General features: G+C 43.4%; 1 protein-coding gene across 3 annotated transcripts in view; it reads left to right on the plus strand.

The window, feature by feature from the left end:
• Nucleotides 1-5,530: 5,530 nt before the first annotated feature.
• The window catches only part of LOC139380447 (integrin alpha-6-like), a 29,970-nt gene continuing 8,482 nt past the window's right edge, over nucleotides 5,531-27,018 (plus strand). Inside the window, exons 1-16 of one of the 3 annotated variants that reach the window (XM_071123122.1) lie at nucleotides 5,531-5,818; nucleotides 20,620-20,747; nucleotides 20,884-20,963; nucleotides 21,118-21,379; nucleotides 22,156-22,287; nucleotides 22,793-23,006; nucleotides 24,697-24,890; nucleotides 24,977-25,071; nucleotides 25,178-25,305; nucleotides 25,412-25,501; nucleotides 25,623-25,684; nucleotides 25,809-25,978; nucleotides 26,072-26,215; nucleotides 26,353-26,468; nucleotides 26,587-26,746; nucleotides 26,830-26,916. In XM_071123122.1, the coding sequence (XP_070979223.1) occupies nucleotides 5,637-5,818; nucleotides 20,620-20,747; nucleotides 20,884-20,963; nucleotides 21,118-21,379; nucleotides 22,156-22,287; nucleotides 22,793-23,006; nucleotides 24,697-24,890; nucleotides 24,977-25,071; nucleotides 25,178-25,305; nucleotides 25,412-25,501; nucleotides 25,623-25,684; nucleotides 25,809-25,978; nucleotides 26,072-26,215; nucleotides 26,353-26,468; nucleotides 26,587-26,746; nucleotides 26,830-26,916 (2,244 nt within the window). In that variant the 5' untranslated portion in view covers nucleotides 5,531-5,636. Of the gene's footprint in view, nucleotides 5,819-20,619; nucleotides 20,748-20,883; nucleotides 20,964-21,117; nucleotides 21,384-22,155; nucleotides 22,288-22,792; nucleotides 23,007-24,696; nucleotides 24,891-24,976; nucleotides 25,072-25,177; nucleotides 25,306-25,411; nucleotides 25,502-25,622; nucleotides 25,685-25,808; nucleotides 25,979-26,071; nucleotides 26,216-26,352; nucleotides 26,469-26,586; nucleotides 26,747-26,829; nucleotides 26,917-27,018 lie in introns of those variants that run through there. The other 2 variants (XM_071123120.1, XM_071123123.1) reach the window with 2 other exon arrangements.

Below are 27,018 nucleotides of genomic sequence, written 5' to 3' on the forward strand. Positions count from 1 at the left end.
TATTGAGTAAATGCTGAGCATAACACTGCAAACATACATTAACTGTACTATTCTTTCTACCTCATGAGATAGTCCAGTTATGTTAGCAAACATACTTCCATATGGTCCCTTGCTTTGGTCTTGTGAGCTCCATAATTGTAACCCTTGTGTTCTGACACATCTTTGCTGTAACCAGTAATGCTGCCATTATGATGACCTGACATAGGCCCCTTTCTAATCCTTTGTAGAAATTAGGAATGCGTTTAGAAAGTTCTCTCTCTCTCTCTCTCTCTCTCTCTCCTCCCTATAATCTTTGAAAAGTTGAAATGGGGGCAGACTTAGCTTTGAGGTCTCTACAATGTCCACATTGTTTTATGATCTGCAGTGAGAATAAGACCCAGGTCAGTTCAAGCTGTAACCCATCTTAAAGGCATGATCAAACAACATCTTTTGTGAATGATAGGCAGAATACATTCCATTGAAACATGTTAAAACCAATTGTGTGTGATATACACTGAGAGCACAAAACATTGGCAACACCTGCTCTTTCCATAACATAGACTGACCAGGTGAATCCAGGTGAAAGCTATGATCCCTTATGGATGTCACCTGTTAAATCCACTTCAATCAGTGTAGATGAAGGCGAGGAGACAATTGAGACATGGATTGTGTATGTGTGCCATTCAGATGGTGAATGGGCAAGGCAAAATATTTAAGTGGTAGTAGGTGCCAGGCGCACCGGTTTGAGTATGTCAAGAACTGGGTTTTTTCACAATCAACATTATCCTGTGTGCATCAAGAATGGTCCACCACCCAAAGGACATCCAGCCAACTTAACACAACTGGGGAAGCATTTGGGGTCAACATGGGCCAGCATCCCTGTGGAACGCATTCAACACCTTGTAGAGTCAATGCCCCGGCGAATTGAGGCTCTTCTGAGGGCCAAAGAGGGTGTAACTCAATATGCCTAATGTTTTGTACACTCAGTGTATGTGAATATACAGTAGATTTATGTGCACAGGTTTGGGTTTTCAAGAAAAACATTTTAAAAAGTGTTCCTCAAGGCTAAAATACACTCATCAGTAATATTTTGTCTCAGGACATGTCAACACTGTATTCATGCCTTTGTCATCCCTTTGTCCAGTCAACAATCTCCTAATAAGAGTGTTATTCCCAGTATTGCCCTCGAGTTCATCAGACAAGATGGCGCCGTACTGGATGGCTCCTACCCCTTGTGATTTTTTTTGCCATTTTCACAAAATGTGTCCACTACCGTTTCTTATAACCGATGATAACTTTTGAACATGAGATCTGCAGTTACTTACCCCAATTCCAGCTTCAACTTTGACTTCGACTCATCTGCCCTGGGCTCTTTCTGTAATTTCAGGGTAACCAAGAGGAAATGGCGGCATTACAGAGGCAAGAGAGGGGGAATTCTGGCGAGATTAAAGCAAAGGGAAAACCGGCCACCTCTTTCCTCCATTCTATTGGCCAGTAACTGATTTGCTACCAACAGGACTCTCGTAACTGCAATATTCTCTGTGTTTCTGAATCATGGTTTTCCAACTAGTTGGATTCTCCATTCAGAGAGCGGACGGGACATTAGAGTCAGGGAAATCGAGAGGGGGAGGGGTGTGCCTCTTCATTAACAAAAAATGGTGTTCTGACTCGAGTGCAGTGGTTGTCTCAAGCCATTGGAATACCTGATGGTCAAATGCCGACCCTTCTACCTCCCAAGGGAGTTTTCAGCTGTTATCGTGACTGTTGTATACATTCCACTTCAGGACAATAACTATAACAAGCTGGCACTTAACAAACTGTATGAAGGCTATAAACAAGAAGGGAAACTGACATCCAGAGGATGCCTTCCTCGTTGGTGGTGATTTTAATTTTCTGTCATTAAGACACGTGACGCTCAACTTCCATCAACACGTCTCTTTCGCCACTAGGGATAGAGTCCTAGACCACTGTTACTCTACACACAAGCAAGCATACAAGGCCCTCCCCCGTTCGGCAAATCAGATCATGACTCTGTACTCCTGCTTCCGGTTCACAAGAATAAGCTCAAACAGGAAGTACCTGTGACTCACTCCATTGAGAAATGGTCATCAGTATCAGAGATTATGCTACAGGACTGTTTTGCTAGCGCTGATTGGAATATGTTCAGAGACTCCGCCAATAACATCAAGGACAAGGACAGGAACAAGTACATGAAGTCCTGCTACGAGCAAAAGTCCAATATAGGAATAAGGTGGAATCATATTACACAAGCACCTATGCCCATCGCATAGGGCAGATCAGCTGGCAGGCATATTCACATGGATTTTCAACCTCTCCTTGTCCCAGTCTGTAAATCCCCACATTTTAAGATGACTACCATCATTCCTGTTCCCAAGAACTTTAAGGCTTTATGCCACAATGAGCACTGCCCTACAGCACTCACATCTGTAATCATAAAGTGCTTTGAAAGGCTGGTTATGGCACGCATCAACTCCATCATCCCAGACATCCCAGATGTGCATACGTCCCCAACACCATTGTCCCCTCCAAGCTCGTCACCAAGCTTAAGGATATTGGGATTGAACACCTCCCTCTGCAACTCAATACTGGACTTCCTGACGGGTCGACCCCACGCTGACCCTCAACACGGGGGCCCCACAGGGATGTGTGCTTAGTCCCCTCCTGTACTGACTGTTCACCCATGGCCGCGTGGCAAAACACAACTCCAACACCATCATCAAGTTTGCTGACGACACAACAATGGTAGGCCTCATCACTAGCGACGATGAGGCACCCTGCAGGGAGGAGACCAGTGACCTGGCAGTGTGGTGCTGGGACAACAACATCAATGGACTATCTGAATTTACCCTTATTTTTTATTTTTGCTGTCTTTATGCATACTCACAGGACTCTACACACACGCACACTGACACTCCAACACACACAGTACATGCACACACATTTATACTGACTCTACACACACACACACACACACACACACACACACACACACACACACACACACACACACACACACACACACACACACACACACACACACACACACACACACACACACACACACACTCACTCACATGTAATCTTAATTTACGCTGCTGCTACTCTGTTTATCATACATCCCGATGCCTAGTCACCTTACCCCGATACATATCTACCTCTATCACTCCAGTATTCTGCACATTATAAATATAGTATTGGAACTGACCCTCTAAATATTCTGAACAAAAATATAACTGCAACATGCAACAATTTAAAAGATTTTACTGAGTTACAGCTCATATAAGGAAATCAGTCAATTGAAATAAACAAATTAGGCTCTAATCTATATATTTCATATGACTGGGAATACAGATATGCATCTGTTGGTCACAGATACCTTAAAAAAAGGTAGGGGTGTGAATCAGAAAACCAGTCCGTATCTGGTGTGACTTAAGGGAAGTCTTATGCAGCCCAACTCATCTCCTTCGCATAGAGTTGATTAGGCTGTTGATTGTGGCCTGTGGAAAGTGTGTCCCACTCCTCTTCAATGGCTGTGCGAAGTTACTCGATATTGGCGTAACCCCACCGCCACCATGGGGCACTCTGTTCACAGCATTGGTATCAGAAAACCGCTCACCCACACAATGCCATATACCCTGTCTGCCATCTGCCCGGTACACCGGGATGAAACCGGGATTCATCTGTGAAGAGCACACTTCTCCAGTGTGCCAGTGGCCATCGAAGGTGAACATTTTCCTTCTGAAGTCGGTTACGACGCCAAACTGCTCAGGTCAAGATCCTGGTGAGGACGATGAGCACACAGATGAGCTTACCTGAGATGGTTTCCTACAGTTTGTGCAGAAATTTGTCGGTTGGGAAAACCCACAGTTTCATCAGCTGTCCGGGTGGCTGGTCTCAGACGATCCCACAGGTGAGAAAACCGGATGTGGAGGTCCTGGGCTAGCGTGGTTACACGTGGTCTGCGGTTGTGAGGCCGGTTGGACGTACTGCCAAATTCTCTAAAACAACGTTGGAGGTGGCTTGTGGTAAAGAAATGAACATTCAATTCTTTGGCAACAGCTCTGGTGGGCATTCCTACAGACAGCATGCCAATTTGCACACTCCCTCAAAACTTGAGACATCTGTGGCTTTGTCTTTTGTGACAAAACTGCACATTTTAGAGTGTCCTTTTTATTGTCCCCAGCAGAAGGTGCACCTGTGTAATGCCACACCTGTTAGGATGGATTACGTTAGCAGAGGAGAAATGCTCACTAACAGGTATGTAAACAGAAATAAGAGAGAGATAAGCTTTCTGTGCGTATGGAACATTTCTGGAGTCTTTTATTTCAGCTCATGAAACATGTGACCAACACTTGACATGTTCCGATTATATTTCCGTTCAGTGTATCTTTATTCCTTTACTACTACATTAATATTGATCATTGCATTGTTGGGTTTATAGATTTGCAAGAGATACATTTCACTATACTTGTGCATGTGACATTAAAACTTGGCTGCCTTGACAGACAGTTAAGAGTTCAAAGTGTTCTCAGCGCTGTCTTACAGTGGCTCTGAGTGACTCATCCATTTGTTTTACGTTCCCAATATGTCTTGAGAAGATAGCAGGGCATGGCTGGCACATGGGCTGGGTTCTTCCTGTAAAGGGATGTTCCAAGGAGCTTGGAGAGGAGGATGCCATTTCCTGAAGACCTTCCCACAATTGTGACGTAAACGCAGAGACCCCATTTAGGGATCATGACTAATTCACGAACAGTGTGTCCACCAGGTGTTATTAGTCAGAATGGTCATACATATTTCAGAAGCTGTTCTCTTTTGGATGAATGATTAGGAGCCTATCAACTGGACCATTGTCTATCAAAAAATATTCCTTGTTTTAAGAAGCTTTAAACATTTTAATCAACTTGGCAAACTACTATGACACAAGACATTCCCCGACTCTCTTGTTTTTTTTTATGGAGCTTGAATTTTAGAGGCTCCATTCCCTGCAGCTTAATGAACACAAAAGGCTTGAGGCAGAGTGTCGAGTCAGTGCCAATCCTACCTACCCCATTGTCCACCTGGATTTGGCAGGTTCATTTGTCCAATTGATTAGCTTCACATTTGACCTAGTGTCCATCCTCGTCCAACCACTATGTTTACTGTCTGCAAAGACTAAAAGCCCTGGCCACTCGTGCATAATTAGCTAGATGCCCTAAGGCACATGGACCTCTTTTGATGATCAGTTCTGGGCATAAGAGTGTGATTATTGATAAATATACTGTACATGTTGATGAATAGACTTAATGTGCCTCTCAGTCCAGTCTGGTTACCAAATAGCCATTTCTGATCAATATTGGCTACAGTGTACTTTGATTTAATTTAATGACACCGTGTATATTTTTATAAAATGTTACCTCTAATGTGAACTGGAATGAATGAAGACGAAAGTTAGAAAACTGTTAGGGATTTGTGTGGTGACGTAAAGGGTGGAGGGAGCAGAGGAGGAGCGCTGTAGTGCACGATTACTAATCCGTAAACCCGGGATAACAACAGAGGCATTCAGCAGGTCATGGAATTCTGCAGCGAATCCTGAGCGAGGGGTAGTGGAACAACCAGCACAGCATTGAACTATAGTGGTACCCTTAGGTCCTAACGCAATGGTGCACCCGATAATATATTTTCCAATTCATGTGGTACTTATTTGTTTGCTAGAATGGACCCATATATCAGGCTTCAACCTGGATACCTTGAATGTCCTGAGGAAAGACGGAGAACCGGGCAGTTTATTTGGATTCTCTCTAGCCATGCACCGGCAACTTAATCCTTCAGATAAAACAATGTAAGATTTGTTTTTTGTTTGTTTGTGTTGTTGTTGCTGTATGAGTTCTGTTGCGTTTATTGCACTACGTTTGAGTTTGGTTAGCTACTTATTTTACGTCTCCACTTTACGCATAGTTGGATCATTCATCTCTCGAAGCATGGTAGCAGGTTCATTGGCCAAATTCTTATGGGACCGTTTTCTTGTCCACGGAGGTGAATAGGTACATTTAAAACTAATACGTTTTGTTGAAAACCTTTCCTAATTAAAAGCAACCTTCCGCAATTGCTTCATTATATAGATAAATTATCCATTGCTTTTCCTACATGGGAATAATGACAGATTCGTTGTCAGATTTTAAATACTTGTAGAAATTACGTTAAGGAATTTTGAAGATTTTTACTCCCAATGTTTTGTAGACCCACATGTTGAATGCGCTGTAGTAAGAGCACAGTGAGGATGTATATTCAGTAGAGCGTGGGGCCAGGCATTGTGTGTATTAAGAATGCCCTTTTGACAGAGACCTTGCTACAAGTTAACAATGGCAAACCAGAGGTAACAAGCTTTGTCACTCGAGAAATCTTGCATGTTAATTGAATTTGTTCCAAAGAAAGTGACTCTAAATCCCCAGTAACAAGTGACTACTCAAGGGATATCTATCTTACCCCTTTTCACAGTATTGGACACTGTAATGCATGCCAAGCTGTTATTTAAAAAGTATAATATTACTGTTATCATTTCAGAAGCCTTTTGGCAGTGTCAATTGGTCAAACAGTATTATACTAAACAAAAATATAAACGCAACATGCAACAATTTCAAAGATTTTACTGAGTTACAGTTCATATGAGGAAATCAGTCAATTGAAATAAATTCATTAGGCCCTAATCAATGGATTTCACATGACCGGGAACACAGATATGCATCTGTTTTCACAGATACCTTAAAAAAAGTGGGCCTCACAATGGGCCTCAGGATCTCATCATAGTATTTTTGTGCATTCAAATTGCCGTCGATAAAATGCAATTGTGTTCATTGTCCGTAATTTATGCCTGCCCATACCATAACCCCACCGCCACCATGGGGCACTCTGTTCAAAACGTTGACATCAGCAAACCGTCCACCTACACAACGCCATACACGTGGTCTGCGGTTGTGAGGCCGGTTGGATGTACTGCCAAATTCTCTAAAACAAAGGTGGAGGCGTCTTATTGTAGATATATTAACATTCAATTTTCTGGCAACAGCTCTGGTGGACATTCCTGCAGCCAGCCAGCAAATTGCACACTCCCTCAAACCTGAGACATCTGTGGCATTGTGTTGTGTGACAAAACTGTACATTTTGCCTTTTCTTTCCCCAGCACAAGGTGCACCTGTGTAAGGATCATGCTGTTTAATCAGCTTCTTGATATGCCACACCTGTCAGGTGGATGGATTATCTTGGCAATAGGAGAAATGCTCACTAACAGGGATGTAAACAAATGTGTGCACAACATTTGAGAGAAATAAGCTTTTTTGTGCATCTGGAACATTTCTGGGATCTTTCTGTGACCAACACTTTACATGTTGCGTTTATATTTTTGTTCCGTGTACTTTGTCTGGGGTTCTTACTGTCAATATTTCCTTTCACCAATGCCTCCAGCCTTTTGCACTTATTGAATGAGTTCATAACATGTTTATAAACCCTGGTCTATAAAACAAACGGTTGTCATTCTACTAAATAACAACTCTGGCATCTTCAGTGGTGTGACCATGGTTTTCACTATTAAGCTGTGATCCATTCTTTGACAGTTGAGATTTATTCCTGTGGAAAGAGCAATGATCTGTGACCTGTTGTTTTCCCAACAGTGAGAGTGGCTACGTGTGACATGAGTCAAGGTTAGTTATTGGTTTAGAACAGGAGTGCTAAGGGCAGTGGTCCAGACAGAACACACTGGGATTTTAACTGTCAAACATCTGTGTAAGTACAGTGCATTGTGCACCATTTAAAAACATGGCAGCCCAATCATTGCATAACTTAGATAATTAACAATCCATGAAGTCTGAGCTATTTACTATTGAAAAAAATGTCTAGCTGGAGCACATCTGAGCAGTTGACTTCTGAGCCCTTACCCGCTATGTGCTGATTGACTTAGATCTGCCCACTACAGGCGGTCCGGCAAAAACCAGGCAGATGTGTCCATATTCAGAGTTTTATTGGTTCTTGGTAACCACCACAGAGTTGCGCACACACACACACATCATAAATGCACCGTTCTGTATACATCTGGCCCTTGTGTTGTCGTCCTCTGGTGGCTAGCTAGTTAGCTAAGATGGGCCCTTTCCTAAATTAGCTATGGATGGAGATAGGGATTTGGACTTGTGGTTTTACTTAATTCACCTTACTGGTCAAATATTATAACGGCGATCCAACCATAAATTTATACATAGTGCCCCTGGACTGAGATGATGGAAGTTCAATATGTAGCTAGATGTAGATGACTAACATTAACTAGCTAACGTTGCCCATGAAAGTAAGTTACGCTAGCGAGCAAGCATTTTATTCAGGTAGCCTAGGACAACAAAAACTAAAAGTGTGTACTGTATGACAGAGTGATAGACCTTTTCGTCAACATGAAAGAGGAGGATGGCATTGGCTTTCCTCTACAGGTAGAGTGAGTCAACATGTTTTTTCTACTTGCATAAATACACACACACACATTTCAGAACCATGGACAGCCACATCATATTTAGCTTAAGTTGATTGGACTAAATTGTTTTTGGAATATTTTAGTTGTCACTGTATTAGACTAAGCATAGGTGATTTGAATAGTGTAGGCAGCTCCTGTTTTCTTTGCGACTTGCGGTAACTCTCCGTGGTTCTAAAATTGTTGAAAACATTAACTTGCTTGACCATGTTGTAGGTCATGTTTGTTACATGCAAAATGCTTTCACCAACAAACAAGCTGTCATGGTCCAAACACACCAAGAAAATCATTAAGAGACCATGACAACTCCTTTCTCCCCTCAGGAGACTGAAAAGATTTGGCATGGGTACCCAGATCCATCGAGAGCATCGGCATTTCGACCGTAACGCGCTACAGAGGGTAGTGCGTACAGCCCTGTACATCTCTGGGGCAAAGCTTCCTGCCATCCCGTACCTATATACTAGGCAGTGTCAGAGGAAGTCCCAAAAAAATGTCTACGACTCCAGTCACCTAAGTCATAGACTGTTCTCTCTGCTACTGCACGGAAACGGTGCCAGAGCACCAAGTCTAGGTCCAAAAGGCTCCTTAACAGCTTCTACCCCCAAGCCATAAGACTGCTGAACAATTGATCAAATGGCCACCCGGACTATTTTTATTGACACCCTCCCTTTGTTTTTACACTGCTGCTACTTGCTGTTTATTATCTATTCATAGTCCCTTACCCCTACCTACATGTACAAATTACCTTGACTAACCTGTACTCCCGCACATTGACTCGGTACCCGTACCCCCTGTATATAGCCTCATTATTGTTACTTATTTTTGTACTTATTTTTTTTAACTTTAGTTTATTTAGTACATATGTTCTTAACTCTATTTTCGACGCATGTGATAAATACAATTTGATTTGATTTTGACTTCACCGGACAGAGGATGCTCTCCGGTTTTGTGATGAAACAAAGGTGTGGTTGAATTGATTCTTCTCATTGTCTCTGCCTTAGGCCTATACAGTATATCACGGTCGCAAGGCTTATGAACTACCGGGTTACAGAGCAAACAACGCAATTATCACAACAGGTTGAAAAATGGCTTTTTTTGGGACTTGGCTTCCCAAGTGATTTTATCCACACACCGTTACTGACTGTAGACTACATAGCCTATCATTATCATTGCAGACACCAATTAACACAACTAAAGATGAGATGTCAACATCTTGGCAGAGAGAGAGGCTAATAACTGCTGCCAGTCAGAATTGATGGCCTTCTCTCTCTGGCCAGCTAGAGATCTTATCTGATAGGCCATAAATCAAGTGTGCATGCAGAGTGCACCAGGCCATTTAGAGTCTTCTACTAATTTGATAACTTTATCTGGCATATAACACATTATCTTCCAGTAATAGTAGCATGCACAACATACTCATAATTATACACTATATATATATAAAAGTATGTGGACACCCATTCAAATGAGTGCATTCGGCTATTCCAGTCACAGTCATTGCTGTCAGCAGTATAAAATTGAGCACACATCCATGCAATCTTCATAGACAAACATTGGCAATAGAATGGCCTTACAACGTGGCACCGTCATATGATTCCACTTTTCCAACAAGCCAGTAAGTAAAATTTCTGCCCTGCTAGAGCTGCCCTGGCCAACTGTAAGTGCTGTTATTGTGAAGTGGAAATGTCTAGGAGCAACAATGGCTCAGCCGTGAAGTGGTAGGCCACATAAGCTCATAGAATGGGACTGCAGAGTGCTGAAGCACATCTGTCCTCGGCTGCAACACTCACTACCGAGTTCCAAACTGCCTCTGGAAGCAACATCAGCACAAAAACTACTGTTCATCAGGAGCTTAATGAAATGGATTTCCATGGCAGAGCAGCCACACACAAGCCTAAGATCATCAATTCCAAGACTCCAGCTGGAGTTTGTACCTTTATTGGTGTAAAGCTCGCCGCCATTGGACTCTGGAGCAGTGGAAACACGTTCTCTGGAGTGATACATCACGCTTCACCATCTGGTAGCCCGGGGGATGAATCTGAGGTTGGCGTATGTCAGGTGAACGCTGCCTGCCCGAATGCATAGTGTCAAATGTAAAGTTTGGTGGAGGAGGAATAATGGTCTGGGGCTGTTTTTCATTGTTTGGGCTATACCCCTTAGGTCCAGTGAAGGGAAATCTGTACGCTACAGCATATAATGACATTCTAGACAATTCTGTGTTTCCAACATTGTGGCAACCGTTTGAGAAAGGCCCTTTCCTGTTTCAGCATGACAGTGCCCCCGTGCACAAAGCGAGGTACATACAGAAATGGTTTGTCAAGATCGATGTGGAAGAACTTGACTGATCTGCACAGAGCCCTGACTTCAACCCCGTTGAACACCTTTGGGATGAATTGGAACCCTGACTGCGAGCCAGGCCTAATCGCCCAACATCAGTGCCCAACCTCACTAATGCTCTTGTGGCTGAATGTCCCCGCAGCAATGTTCCAACTAGTGGAAAGCCTTCCCAGAAGAATTGAGCCTATTATAGCAACAAGAGGGGGACCAACTCCATATTAATGCCCATGAATTTGGAATGAGATGTTCGACGAGCAGGTGTGCAAATACTTTTGGTCATATAGTGTAAATACAGACATGCAAAAGTCATATTAATATTAACTGGCAATTCTGTACTGACGATATGTATTAGTTAAACAGGTAAACAATGATACCAACTGGCAACAGAACAACTACGTTATAGATGTAACAAGGTTACAATAACCAACATTATTCAGGTTTCAGTAGCATGCAGTAATCATCATAAACAATCCCCAACAATATAAAGCCCCAACTTACATTGTGGATGCACACACAACACTTCTAAAATAAACACTGAAAACTCAGTCGCCAGCCAGACTTGCATCTTCTGTCGAAGACTAAAAAACACTGAGCTACAGTGGGCGGAGCCAGCATCCAAATGACCATTCAAACCTGATGATTGGCTGAAAGGAATGGCCTTTTTTACAGCCGCCCTTGGATTTCTTACGGAAATCCAAACAACTTTGGAAATGCCTCAAAGTGGGGCATAGTCTTTAAGTGCCTTGTCCTATCCAGCAGGGCAGAGGGTCAGAGCAGCTAAGGGACCAGACAAAGTGGGGTCCAGTCCTACTGTGCATCTGGCCAAACTAGAGGGGTAGCAAGTGTCACTTTAGAGGACCATGGGGGCCTGGAGGGTGCTGGCTTTGGGGCACGTAAGGGCGTAGGGGCCACCCCACGAGGAGGAACAGTGTCTGGCCATCCCATGGGATGCCACGGGGATGGTGGAAGATCCTCTAGCTCAGCTGGTTGAAGGCCGCTGGTGCCCATTCCTGGGCACTGAGTTAGTGACTTCTCCCTACTGATGAAGATGATGGCTCCCATGGTGGAGCAGGTGGAGACCTCTGGGCGAGGCTGATCAGAGATCTGAAGGCAGGGGCATGCTGGGCCCCAGAGATGAGGTCAGGTGATTTCCCAGGTGTGATGGCCAAGGGTCTTCAAGTGCAGGAGGTGGGGCGGCCTCCCAGAACTGGAGACAGCCGGCCCCTGGGTCAGTGAACAGTGGTTCCCCCAGGTCAGGAGGCTGAGGGCTTAGGCCTGCAAGCCTAGCTGAGTAGGGATCTGGGAGCATAGCGCTAGGACAGGTGGCTGGGCACTGGCTGAGGCTGGGGGCTGCGAACTGGCTAGGAGCAGGGACTGCAGACCTAGAGTGACAGCCAACTCGGGGCCTAGCAGGGCAGGAGACCCAGGGCCTGGAACAGGAGGTTTACATTTCATGATCTTTGATGGAAAAACAGAAGCTTGGAATTTCTCAAGAGCCTGGCAGTTGGCTGTGTCCCAAGAAAGCTCAAAGGCAGGTTATAATCTCCTGGGTAGAGACTGAGACACTGATTTATTAGCAGTGATAGAGGAGCTCAGGCCCTGGTGGTTTGAAAAACCACACACTTTTGCCAAATGTTGTTATGGCCTGGCTGGTGTAACAAGCCAACTCTAGGCCAGTGCCAAGTGTTGGTGTAGGTAAACAGACACAGTTAGAACAGCTGCAGTGGTTCTGGGGGCTTTGAGTGCACAGCTGTAGGGTCAGCATCACACAATATTTGGGGAAAAAGGTCAGCAAGGTCACAGGATACAACTACAGTTTGGCCACCACTATTCATTTACACGTTGGGCTCTATTTTAACACGCCTAACGTAATTGTAAATCGTAGCGCTGGTGGTAGCGTTATAGGTTCAGGGGTGTGTCAGAAATATTTAAACTATTTTCACAATTGGAATTATGGGCGTAGTAGCTGGCGATGCCGTGAAAGGGCTGGGTTTTGGAGAATAAACAACTTATGGGTGTGTGAAGGCTTGGCCCCTCACTAGCCAATCAGAACGTGCTCCATGGCTAAATATGTGGTTGCTTCATGTTGTGTATTTACGGTATTTTATGTATTGCTTTGTCATCAACTCCAATTTGAAAGTTAGTCCCTTATAGCCTCCTTCGTTAAATAGCCTGCCCCATATTTGCTAAATATGTTGAACATGTTTGCAGTCCACAGTCTTCTAATTGCATTGGTTCAGTATGGAAATACATAGTTAAACATAGGCTACAGTATAGCATTCGCACTGATATAGGGGCTAGCCTTACTGTAAATTGCAGTCTGGATATGGACATGCCAAACGTAGTCAATAAGCAAGATCAAATTCACTAGGCTATTGATAAGGCCTAAAAAGACACACACAAAAAACTTAACAACAACTTGTTTTAAATAGGCTATGTATAGAGACAGTTACAGACACCATAATTGCTCCCTGTGGGGCGCATAATAATACAGACAAGGCAACTTAGACTATGGAGGGTTTTACGCACATCCAAACATTGTTTATAAAATCATGTTTTACAAACATCATAGAACCATCTTACAGATCATACTGTATTTGCACTTCTGCAGAAATAACAGACGCAACTGCGTTGCATTCGAAGCCATGGAAGTTTGGTTTTGAATCAGAATTAAACAAAAAACAACCAACAACAATATTTCTAGGTAGGACCGAATCAGATGCATGACATCATAAATCACTTCTCTCGTTTCATGGCACTGTGTGCACGTGTAGGCTTAAATGTCTTTACGCATAACATTTGCACGTCTGTACTAAATACTAGGCTCCTGTCAATTATCGTTGCCTATGTGTGTGGCAGATTCTCCCAAAAATGAGGACTGAATAGCATTTGAGGAGTGTGTCTTTGGTAATCGGATGAGGAGTGTGTCTTTGGTAATCAGATGAGTAGTGTGTCTTTGGTAATCAGATGAGTAGTGTGTCTTTGGTAATGGGATGACGAGTGCTCTTCCAAAAGGGGGATGGATAGCCTACGTGAACAAGCAAAATGCAGGGATGCGAATTGTGAGTAATAAAAAAGAATGAGGGTCAAAATAAAAAAGACACACTATGTGCTATGCTGCTAAACCAGCCATGATTAAGGGGAGGGTAGGCTATGGTTGGTTTTGAATCAAATGAAATGAAATGGGGGGGAAACCATTTTTTTTTTTTTAGATGTTTCTAAATACTACATTTTTCAACAACAACAAATGGGCACTGTGCGTCATGGCTGGATAGGCTGCCCTTCTGCTCTCAAAATCCCTGCCATTATCAACTGCGTTACTGCTTTTAGTGGGTCTTAAGACTTCCCACTAGCGCTGAATGAAATTGTCACTTTTCCACTTGTTTTTAAGGACACACCACAAATATTGCCACCCCTCCTAGCCATAGTCTGTAACCAATCCGACTGTCTTAGACTTCTTGACATGGATAGGAATATGATGGCTCTCCATGCACTTAGTTGCTCAGCTAACTTGATGCTATAACCTGGGGTTTCTTTTTTAGAGGAACATAGGACAGTAGAGTTGCAATGTTATTTTTGATAATGTGTCCTAAAAAGTTCATTTTCGATGCATTGAACCTTTTCAAATCTGGTTGTACTTGGAAAATGAGTCTCCTTTCCCCTAAGTGTAACTTGTTGGCAGTTCCGTCTTTGCCTGGCTACCCATCCACATTGCGCCTGTCAAACGCCACGCCCACTAACGTTTCTTCTCCATGGTGAGTCTGGATTTGCTTCCTCCCCGAGGACTTCTAGAATGTGAACACATTCTAACCATTCTGTTTGGTTCAAGAAACCGATGCGTTGGGCCAGAGCCGGCCTACACGAATCATGAATCACGTCATTTTTACGTCAGCACAAACTATTTCTAAGATAGCGGGTTCAGACTGATGTATGGAGCGATTGATACAGCAGCGAAATTAAATTCAGGATGAGTCGTCAGGCATGTCAAGGACTGTCAAAGTTCTCAACTACCGGTAGCACTTTTGACTTTTTGTCTTGGGGACTAAGCTAACAAAGTCCAGCCTGGCTTGAGTCTAATTGCTTAATAGTTCCCTATTAGTTTATCTAGATCAGAAGCTGTTGGGTAAACATTATAACAGGGGAATAAGGTGCTTATCTATAAGTACTTTAAAAATATATATATTTTCTCCTTTAGAAATGAGCAGCCTGTTTTCATGTGTCACCTAGACTTTGTAAGCAAAGGCTGGAGTGCTGCGTGTGAATGTCGATGTTACCCTTCAGTGACTTGCCAAATTTTACAACTACAGTTGAAGTCAGAGGTTTACATACACCTTAGCCAAATACATTTAAACTCAGTTTCTCACAATTCCTGACATTTAATCCTAGTAAAAATTCCCTGTTTTAGGTCAGTTAGGATCACCACTTTATTTTAAGAGTGTGAAATGTCAGAATTATAGTAGAGAGAATGATTTATTTCTGCTTTTATTTCTTTCATTACATTCCCAGCGGGTCACAAGTTTACATACACTCAATTAGTGTTTGGCAGCATTGCCTTTAAATTGTTTCGCTTGGGTCAAACGTTTCGGGTAGCCTTCCACAAGCTTCCCACAATAAGTTGGGTGAATTTTGGCCCATTCCTCCTGACAGAGCTGGTGTAACTGAGTCAGGCATGTAAGGCCTCCTTGTTCGCACACGCCTTTTCAGTTCTGCCCACAAAGGTTCTATAGAATTGAGGTCAGGGCTTTGTGATGGCCACTCCAATACCTTGACTTTGTTGTCCTTAAGCTATTTTGCCACAACTTTGGAAGTTCCATCAGACCAGAGGACATTTCTCCAAAAAGTACGATCTTTGTCCACATGTGCAGTTGCAAACTGTAGTCTGGCTTTTTTTAAGGCGGTTTTGGAGCAGTGGCTTCTTCCTTGCTGAGCGGCCTTTCAGGTTATGTCGATAGAGTTCTCGTTTTACTTTAGATACTTTTGTACCTGTTTCCTACAGCATCTTCACAAGGTCCGTTGCTGTTGTTCTGGGATTGATTTGCACTTTTCACACCGAATTACGTTCATCTCTAGGAGACAGAACGTGTCTCCTTCCTGAGCGGTATGACGGCTGCCTGGTCCCATGGTGATTATACTTTGCATACAATTTTTGTACAGATGAACGTGGTACCTTCAGGCATCTTCTTTTGATTTTCCCATGATGTCAAGCAAAAAGGCACTGAGTTTGAAGGTAGTCAAACTACCTGTTGTCAATTAGCCTAATGAGAGAGAGAGAGAGAGAGAGAGAGAGAGAGAGAGAGAGAGAGAGAGAGAGAGAGAGAGAGAGAGAGAGAGAGAGAGAGAGAGAGAGAGAGAGAGAGAGAGAGAGAGAGAGAGAGAGAGAGAGAGAGAGAGAGAGAGAGAGAGAGAGAGAGAGAGAGAGAGAGAGAGAGAGAGAGAGACTCTATGGCACCATCTGACTATACCTCCGGACAGGGCCAACCAGGCAGGATATATCCCCACCAACTTTGCCAAAGCACAGCCCCCACACCACTAGAGGGATATCTTCAACCACCAACTTACCACCCTGTTTTTTGCACTATTGGTTAAAGCCTGTAAGTAAGCATTTCACTGTAAGGTCTACCTACACCTGTTGTAGTTGGCACTTGACAAATAAACTTTGATTTGATTTGCGCTAACGCTGAGATCTCCCCCACGGCACGAATCCGAGGGAGGTGCCAACCCAGACAGGACGATGACATCAGTGACTCAACCCACTCAAGTGAAGCACCCATCCCAGGGACGGCATGTAAGAGCACCAGTAAGCCAGTGACTCAGCCCTTGTAATAGGGTTAGAGGCAGAGAATCTCAGTGGAGAGAGGGGAACCGGCCAGGCAGAGACAGCAAGGGCGGTTCGTTGCTCCAGTGCCTTTCCATTCACCTTCACACTCCTGGGCCAGACTACACTCAATCATAGGACCTACTGAAGAGATGAGTCCAATAAAGACTTCTCTCACATGGGTAGGCAGATTTTGCAAGTTTTCCTACTTACAAAGCATGTAGAGGTCTGTATTTTTTATCATAGGTACACTTCAACTGTGAGAGAATCTAAAACAATAATCCAGAAAATCACATTGTATGACCTGAAGAGAGCTGAGACCACAGTCTCAAAGAAAACCATTAGTAACACACTATGCCGTCATGGATTAAAATCCTGCAGCGCACGCAAGGTCCCCCTGCTCAAGCCAGCGCATGTCCAGTCCCGTCTGAAGTTTGCCAATGACCATCTGGATGATCCAGAGGAGGAATGGGAGAAGGTCATGTGGTCTGATGAGACAAAAATATAGCTTTTTGGTCTAAACTCCACTCGCCATGTTTTGAGGAAGAAGAAGGATGAGTACAACCCCAAGAACACCATCCCAATCGTGAAGCATGGAGGTGGAAACATCATTCTTTGGGGATGCTTTTCTGCAAAGGGGACTGGACGACTGCACCGTATTGAGGAGAGGATGGATGGGGCCATGTATCGCGAGATCTTGGCCAACAACCTCCTTCCCTCAGTAAGAGCATTGAAGATGGGTCGTGGCTGGGTCTTCCAGCATGACAACGACCCGAAACACACAGCCAGGGCAACTAAGGAGTGGCTCCGTAAGAAGCATCTCAAGGTCCTGGAGTGGCCTAGCCAGTCTCCAGACCTGAACCCAATAGAAAATCTTTGGAGGGAGCTGAAAGTCCGTATTGCCCAGCGACAGCCCCGAAACCTGAAGGATCCCGGAGAAGGTCTGTATGGAGGAGTGGGCCATAATCCCTGCTGCAATGTGTGCAAACCTGGTCAAGAACTACATCAAAAGGTTTAGAGGCCATGACTATTTTCATCAATATGTCAAGAGATAGATATAGTATTAAAAAACTTGAGTGTCTCCCTTGATCCTAGGTCCTGGCAGTGTTGTGCAGACTCAGGACAACTAAGCTTTGGAGGAATACGCAGATTTAAAGAGGAGTCCGTAATTTGCTTTCTAATGATCATGATCTTTTTGTCAAAGAGGTTCATTAATTTTTCACTGCTGAAGTGAAATCCATCCTCTCTTGGGGAATGCTGCTTTTTAGTTAGCTTTGTGACAGTATCAAGAACACATTTTGGATTGTTCTCCGTCTCCTCAATTAAGTTAGAAAAATAGGATGATCGAGCAGCAGTGAGGGCTCTTCAATATTGTATGGTACTGTCTTTCCAAGCTCATCGGAAGACTTACAGAGTTGGTGTAGCGCCATTTCCGTTCCAATTTTCTGGAAGCTTGCTTCAGGGCTCGGGTATTTTCTGTATACCAGGGAGCTAGTTTCTTATGACAAATGTTTTTTGTTTTTAGGGGTGCGACTGCATTTATGGTATTACGCAAGGTTAAATTAAGTTCCTCAGTTAGGTGGTTGACCGATTGTTGTACTCTGACGTCCTTGGGTAGGTGGAAGGAGTCTGGAAGGGCATCTAGGAAACTTTGGGTTGTCTGAGAATTTATAGCATGGCTTTTGATGTTCCTTGGTTGAGCAGATAATTTTTTGCGATTCCAAATGTAATAAAATGGTAGCCCGATAGTCAAGGATTATGAGGAAAAACATTAAGATCCACAGTATTTATTCCGCGGGACAGAACTAGGTCCAGACTATGACTGTGACAGTGAGTAGGTCCAGAGACATGTTGGACAAAACCCACTGAGTCGATCATGGATCCGAAAGCCTTTTGGAGTGGGTCTGTGGACTTCTCCATGTGAATATTACATTTAAAAATTAGAATATTATCTGCCATGACTACAAGGTACGAAAGGAATTCAGGGAACTCGGTGAGGAACGCTCTATATGGCCCAGGAGGCCTGTAAACGGTAGCTATAAAAAGGGATTGAGTAGGCTGCATAGATTTCATGACTAGAAGCTTAAAATATGAAAGCACAGTCATTTTTGTTTTTATAAATTGAAATTTGGAATCGTAAATGTTAGCAACACCTCTGCCTTTGCGGGATGTGCAGGGGATATGGTCACTAGTGTAACCAGGAGGAGAGGCCTCATTAAACACAGTAAATTCATCAGGCTTAAGCCATGTTTTAGTCAGGCCAATCGCATCAAGATTATGATCAGTGATTAGTTCACTGCCTTGGAAGTGAGGGATCTAACATTAAGTAGCCCTATTTTGAGAAGTGAGATATCACATTCTCTTTCAATAATGGCAGGAATGGAGGAGGTCTTTATTCTAGTGAGATTGCTAAGGCGAACACCGCCATGTTTAGTTTTGCCCAACCGAAATCTAGGCACAGCCACCGTCTCAATGGGGATAGCTGAGCTGACTACACTGACTGTGCTAGTGGCAGACTCAGCTAAGCCGACAGGCTGGCTAACAGCCTGCTGTTTGGCCTGCACCCTATCTCATTGTGGAGCTAGGGGAGTTAGAGCCCTGTCTATGTTCACAGATAAGATGAGAACACACCTCCAGCTAGGATGGAGTCCGTCACTCCTCATCAGGCCAAGCTTGGTCCTGTTTGTGGGTGAGTCCCAGAAAGAGGGCCAATTATCTACAAATTATATATTTTGGGAGGGGCAGAAAACAGTTTTCAACCAGCGATTTAGTTGTGAGACTCTGCTGTAGAGCTCATCACTCCCCCTAACTGGGAGGGGGCCAGAGACAATTACTCGATGCCGACACATCTTTCTAGTTGATTTACATGCTGACGCCATGTTGCGCTTGGTGACCTCTAACTGTTTTATCCGAACATCGTTGGTGCCGACGTGGATAACAAAATTCAGCGTAGCCTTAACGTTGGTAGCCCTGCTCCCTGGTAAACAGTGTGTGATCGCTGGATGATTCTTTTTAAGTCTAATACTGAGGGTAATGGAGTCGCCAATGACTAGGGTTTTCAATTTGTCCGAGCTAATGGTGGGAGGCTGTTATTGTTAGCCATTCTCATTGATGCATCTGATCATGTTTTCAGTGTTCCTTAGTATGTGGCTGTGGCTCTCACTCACTGTTTGGTCCCCTTTTATAGTGTTAGCCTAACAGGGATGCTTTTGTGATTTAGCGAAGTGCCAACTACAGGCAATTCCTCAAAGCCCTCCTAAGTAAGCTATTACATTTAATTGCAATATCAGTCAGTCACAGCTATTATAAAGTATTGTGCATAAATAGAGGGCATAAATAAATGGCTCTACAAGTTATTCAACCCTAAAACGTATTCATGCAGGATTATTGTCCCCTGCGGTTGTTAAGATTCTCTTCGGCACTCGGGGTGATTTGGATATGTTGTGGTCAGTGAACTAATGTTGTACAGGACAATCGTATGATTGAATATGCTCCAAATTAGATCATACTGTTTCTCTGCCTAGTGCTAATTGTAAAGCACAGTAGATTACTGTGCTACAGAGACAGATCATGAGAAGTTCACAAAAATAATTATTCTGAGGACATTAACTGACAGCCAGATGAAATACAAAAAACAACATATTTCATTGTGGTACATCTCAAATGGCATGTTCACAATTTCTTGAAGTCTATGAGACAGTACTATGATTGCAGGCAGTTTGAATATTAAGTATATTAAGTAATGTACTATATTTGCCAGTTTGACATGGTGTCTGTCTATCCAGGTCTGTCTATCCAGGCCAGTTCTGGGTTACTAAACTGACCGCTTTGGTCAATATGAATGATTGAATATGACAGCTGCAGTATAGGATTACCAAACATCTCTAACATCTGCTATTGTCACAGTACATTCATCTATAGACCATCAATATCTTAAAGAGACAGTAATTGGAAAATAGTTGATTATTATTTTATTTTTTTGCAGACTGTTGATTGGAGCACCAAGAGCCAAAGCACTGGCTAACCAGAGAGCCAACATAACCGGTGGCCTGTACAGTTGTGACATCACCACCGAATCCGATGACTGTCGCCGAATCGATTTTGACAATAAAGGTGAGGTGTTACTCAAATCTGGTTCCCTCTGTTTCTCTTTCTTACACAACATATGGTTGAACATTATGTTTTATTAACCACAATACACTGTAAGTAAAATTCATTCTTAATCGAGAATCAACATCAATTCCCACAGAGGATGTGAGAGTTGAGAACAAGGAGAACCAGTGGATGGGGGTGACAGTTAACAGCCAGGGCCCCGGAGGGAAGATTGTGGTAAGTCAGTGTCAGAGAATACTGTGCATTGCTGTGTTACTAGCCAGGTACATAGTGCTTTGTATATCTGTCATGCAGAACTTTGCGTCAGACCTACAGTATCATTAGCTAAGGATCTGCCTTGCGTGCTGATTCCGCTGTCTCGTCGTTGCAGACCTGTGCTCACCGCTATCAGAGACGTCTGTTTGTGGACACTGCTCAGGAGTCCCGTGACATCACAGGTCGCTGCTACATCCTGAGTCAGGACCTCACTATTGATGAATCCTCTGATGAAGATGGAGGGAACTGGAGGTTCTGTGAGGGGAGAGCCAGAGGCCATGAGAGGTTTGGCTCCTGTCAGCAGGGTCTGGCTGCCACTTTCACCAAGGACTACCATTACGTGGTGTTTGGAGCGCCTGGCGCCTACAACTGGAAAGGTAGGTAGGTGTCTGTTCATAAGGTATGCAATTAAGTTGCCATTGTAAGTCGCTCTGGATAAGAACGTCTGCTAAATGACAAAAAAATGTACAATGTGAAAAGTAAATGTAAGTTATCAAAACCTATTTACTTCAATCGATCAAAATCAATGGATGTACAATGTATAGATTTAAATCTCTGCAGAATGAGCTGTGCAGTTTATTGTGACTCACATGTCCTCTAGAGGTAAGGAAAGGCTCTGCAACAGACTTCATCAGACATTTCCTTTCTGTGCTTTAAAGTGTCAATCAGCAGTTGAAACAATGACCAAGTATTCTTCCGACCACTGTTTCTGTCAAAAGCTGGGGACGGGGCTGGATAAATGTAACCACCCTCACATTTAAAGACAGAGCTATGGATGCAAGGACTGACCATCTATGATTTCACAATAATCGTTTTAACCATGTTTTTAGGCTATACAGTGTGTGTTTACATGTACTTTGTTTACAAACATTGAACAAGCTTATATTTTGGGTTCAGATGGGGTACGACAGTTGACCTAAACTCAGGAGCCATTTATAAGTCATTCTTCGAGAATGAATGGGTACATTTCATTCCTTCAGAAGTCCACCCATGGATGGCCCTACAATACAAAGTTATTTTCACCTGTAAAAAATAAATTCACCCAGTTACATTTTGCTTGTGTCATTATTGTTGAAGATTTCATATGGTTTTGTTGAGGATCATATTTAATCCAGCATCATTCCGTTGTCATCTTCACTCTCAACCACTCCAGGCATTGTACGTGTAGAGCAAAAGAACAGCACTTTGTTGGAAAGGGGATTTTATGATGACGGACCTTATGAAGTTGGAGATGAGAACCGCTTGGATCCTGACCTGGTGCCTGTGCCTGCTAACAGCTACTTAGGTGGGTACAGTAGGTCTGAACCTTGACTGCGGGAACTAGGTGTTTTCTGTGCTTAGGCATCCTGCTCGTGGCCAGTTTGTCTGCTGCCAACGCTGTTTCTGTATAAGTCTCCTTCTCTACAGGTCAGCCCTGAGAAAACTCTGGATGTGACGATCCTATAGTTTCTTAGGTTTGTGACTTCCCAGGTGGCTAAAACATACTCTCTTAACCATTCCATCTACATGGTCGTTAACTTGTGAATGGTTTATAATCTGAACATTTACCATGTCATTATTTCAATGTAATGTTTGAATGTACTGCAGTTTTTACTGGAATTACTTATATGTATATCAACATATGTTATCTTGGCTGCTTCAAGATGACATTACTACTATAGTTCACATCTTGTGATTTTCTTTACATCCCAAATTTCACTCATTTATTCATGAAAGATGAATGCTCTGAATTATGCATGGTATAAGATATTAGCTATATATACCTAGATTCCTCTTATTTCATGTTGCAGGGTTTTCCATTGATTCTGGGCATAGCATCACCAGGGGGCGTGGCCTGACCATTGTGTCTGGGGCACCGCGAGCCAATCACTGTGGGGCTGTGGTCCTGTTGAGAAAGGAGAATGAAGCGTCCGCAAGACTCTCCCCGGAGTACATTCTAGAAGGGCCTGGACTGGCATCTTCTTTTGGATATGATGTAGCTGTGGTCGACCTGAATGGAGATGGGTATGTGACACAAGTTGACTTCTGCTTTTCCAGTTTTGGCTTATCCATACATTATGTCAGGGGTCCCCAATTACATTCAGCTGTGGGCCCATTTTTCCTTGAGCGGATGGTTGGGGGGCTGGAACTTAGTTAAATTAAATTCACTTCAAGAATCCCAAACAGACACAATATTTGGCATACACAGAATCATTTCAAACCTTGATTACATTGGGATTAGAGCTCTGCTACCCAAGCTGAGTCTGACGGGCCCCGACATTATACATAGGGTTAGTGCCGCGTAGGGCCAGCTTTTTCATAATAACTAGGATATGGGCATGGCTTGAGCCATTTGCTCATGCCCTGCTGCATCGTACAGTCATATCTGACTACGATCAGACTAACCTCGTCAAATATAAGATGGGAGAGATTTCACAAAAAATGCTAATGTTCCTTGAGTTTTGTCGGAGTTTGCAGTGATGAAAAGTAACTGCTCTCATGTCTCATCATTGAGCAGAGCAGCCCAAGCGGAGCCGTTGCTATGGGTACTTACAGATCCAGAGCCGCCATGAGCAGAGTGCATGCAGAGTGAGCAGCGTGCAGGGAGTGAGTGACACACAGAGAGGAGCAGCTAATGGATTTACTAATGGAGGAAGTTATTTCTGGTTTCGGGCAGGGCCGAAAATTTGGCAGAAACAATCGGCCTGGGTAGGGTAGGGCATGAACATTGTGGGCATGGGTAGGGCTTGGGTTTGAAATTCATGCTTGTGCAGGGCTCTAATTGGGATACGATCACCGTGTGAATACTTGGGAACAGATTTACAATCCCTTTGAGATGATTTCCTGGTGATTTTTAGGAAAATTATATCCCCTCAAAAACGCAACATGTAAAGTGTTGGTGCCATGTTTTATCAGCTGGAAAAAAAGATCCCAGAAATGTTCTTATCTATGCAAAAAAAAAATCTCATATTTTGTGCACAAATTTGTGTACATCCCTGTTAGTGAGCATTTCTCCTTTGACAAGATAATCCATCCACCTGATAGGTGTGGCATATCATGAAGCTGACAAAACAGCATGATCATTGCTCAGGTGCACCCTGTGTTGGGGACAATACAAGGCCACTTTAAAATGTGCAGTTTTGTCACACAACACAATGCAACAGATGTCTCAAGTTTTGAGGGAGCATGCAAATTGGCTGGCCAGCTGCAGGGTTCTCCACCAGAGCTGTTGCCAGAGCATTTAATGTTCATTCCTATACCATAAGCCGCCTCCAACGTTGTTTTTGAGGATTTGGCAGTACGTCCAATCAGCCTCACTATCGCCGCACACGTGTAACCATGACAGCCCAGTACCTCCACATCCGGCTTCTTCACCTGCGGGTTCATCTGGGAACAGCGACCCGGACAGCTGATGAAACTGAGGAGTTTTTCTGTATGTAATAAAGCCCTTTTGTGGGGAAAACTCATTCTGATTGGCTCCCCAGTAGGTGGGCCTGGCTGCACCCCTGCCAAGTCATGTGAAATGCATAATTGACTGATTTCCTTATATGAACTGTAACTCAGTAAAATCTTTGAAATTGTTGCTTGTTGCGTTTATATTTTTGTTCAGTATAAAATCACCCGCCTATTGGGGAGCCCCGCATTATGTCATCAAACCTACATGGATATTGTAACTTATGTTACAAATATCGCCTTTATTTTTTTTGCATCACAGGTGGCAGGATATTGTTGTGGGAGCCCCTCAGTTCTTCATGAAAGAGGGAGACTTTGGAGGAGCTGTTTATGTCTACATCAACCAGGCAGGAAAGTGGGACAAGATCACCCCAATCCGCCTCAATGGAACCAAAGACTCAATGTTTGGGCTGGCAGTGGAAAACATTGGTGACATCAATCAGGACTCCTATCAAGGTGGGAACCTGGCATCTGTACTTATTTCTGACCTTTCTGTGCTTGTGTCATCAACATTCCATAGCTAAATGGCTTCTCTTTTACAGACATTGCTGTTGGAGCGCCCTACGCTGATGCCGGGGCAGGAAAAGTGTACATTTACCACGGTTCTGCTATTGGAATCAACACCAAGCCGGCACAGGTTGGTTATGTAGTGTTTTATTGGTCACAGGATATGCTTGTTGACGTAGTGGAATGACATCACTGCTGCATCCCATTTTCACCTATTGATTTATTTGTCATTTCAGATCCTCGAGGGAATGCCCAACAACATCAGATTATTTGGATATTCTCTGGCTGGGAATATGGATTTAGATAAGAATTCCTATCCTGATATAGCTATTGGGTCTCTCTCAGATACAGTTCTCGTTTACAGGTAACGATCTTGTTCGGCTATCTACAACAATCCAGTTACGACCTCACAAATACATTTCACGATAACACATACAGTAACAACTCGCATAACAACTCTTTTTTTTTAGGGCAAGGCCAATTATTAGCATTCAGAAGGATGTCAAAATTACTCCAAAGGAAATTGACCTCACAAAGAGAACCTGTGGCAACAGTATCTGGTAAGGTGTTGATGGGATTTGATGAGTGCTCATGTTTGAAAATATGTCTGACATCTTTGCGCTTCTGTAGAGTTGTTTCCTATTAATACAATTGAATTCATAATCCATTTGTTGTCTATAGCTTGACCGTGGAGGCATGTTTCACCTATAAAGCAAACCCTGTATCCTACAGCCCAAAACTAAGTAAGCGAAGCCTCTCTCTTCTTTCACCTCAGTCCAATTGGCATACTTTGTCATAGTCCTGAAAGTCCTGAATCCCTTTGTCCTTACATAATACATACTGTTGTTCTGGAATGTTTCCTTACAGCTATCCGCTACGCATTTGAGGGTGAGGCAGATCGCAGGAAGCAAGGGCTTCCCTCCAGGATCCTCTTCCTCAACAAGTCTCGCACCGACCAGGACTTCCAATCGACCGGAACTCTGGACCTCCGGGGACAAAACAGAAGAGCTTGCACCAAGACAAAAGTCAAACTGCAGGTAATACTTTTTGGTATTCTTCTAACCCTCTTGGGATTCTAGAAGGATACCTAGAAGGGAGATGGTGTACATAATTGTTTTCTCTGTCTGTAGGATAACATTAGGGACAAGCTGCGTGGTATTCCCATTGAGGTGTCGTTGGGAATCCAGGGTACCAAGCGGCAGAAGAGGCAGAACGCTCTCCCCCAGCTTGTGCCTATTCTTGACAACTCCCAGCCAAGCAAGGTCGTCACTGAGGTAACCATCCTTTCCCCAACTGTTACACGTGTTTCATGATGTCATTGAATGGCTCAGAGTGATTGGAATTCAGTACATTTTTAGAATGGACTTACTGTCAGATGCATTGAAAATAAGCTTGATCTTGCTTTTTACAGGTGAACTTCTTAAAGGAGGGATGCGGAAATGATAATATTTGCCAGAGTAGCTTACAACTGGAGTACAGATTCTGCTCCAAAGAGCTCAACCAAGATATATTTCCCCCATTACCTATGTGAGTATGAACAAACATTCTTAGTGCATATACATTCAGGGACATTCATGATAAGATTTGGAAAAGAAAACCATGACTCTGAGGAAGAGGTATCAGGCAATGTTTTGTTTTTATCCAGGGAGAATGGGCTACCAGTGATCTCCCTCAGTGATCAGAAGGACATAGCTCTGGAGGTGACAGTGAAGAACAGAAATGGGGATGATGCCCATGAGGCTAAACTGGTGGGGATGTTCCCCAACGCTCTCTCATACTCCGGTTTCCGCTCTCAGAAAATGACAGTAAGTGAAGTGACTCTGGTTTATTTCAGCACCTTTTAGCTATCCGTCAAGTAATAACATTGTAATGAGTTCCTGTTCTCCAGAGGGATAAACCGGTTCTCTGTTTAGCCAACCAGAATGGCTCCCAAACAGAGTGTGAACTGGGGAATCCATTCAAAAGAGATTCAGAGGTAGGCCATGCACTTGTTTTCATGACAGTATTTTTTATTATTCTGTCATTGTGTGGCTCACTTGTGGTGAATGTTATGAAATATTTGGATGCAATGTGTTTC

The sequence above is a fragment of the Oncorhynchus clarkii genome, chromosome 22 (assembly GCF_045791955.1).
Source record: "Oncorhynchus clarkii lewisi isolate Uvic-CL-2024 chromosome 22, UVic_Ocla_1.0, whole genome shotgun sequence".
NCBI lineage: Eukaryota > Metazoa > Chordata > Actinopteri > Salmoniformes > Salmonidae > Oncorhynchus > Oncorhynchus clarkii.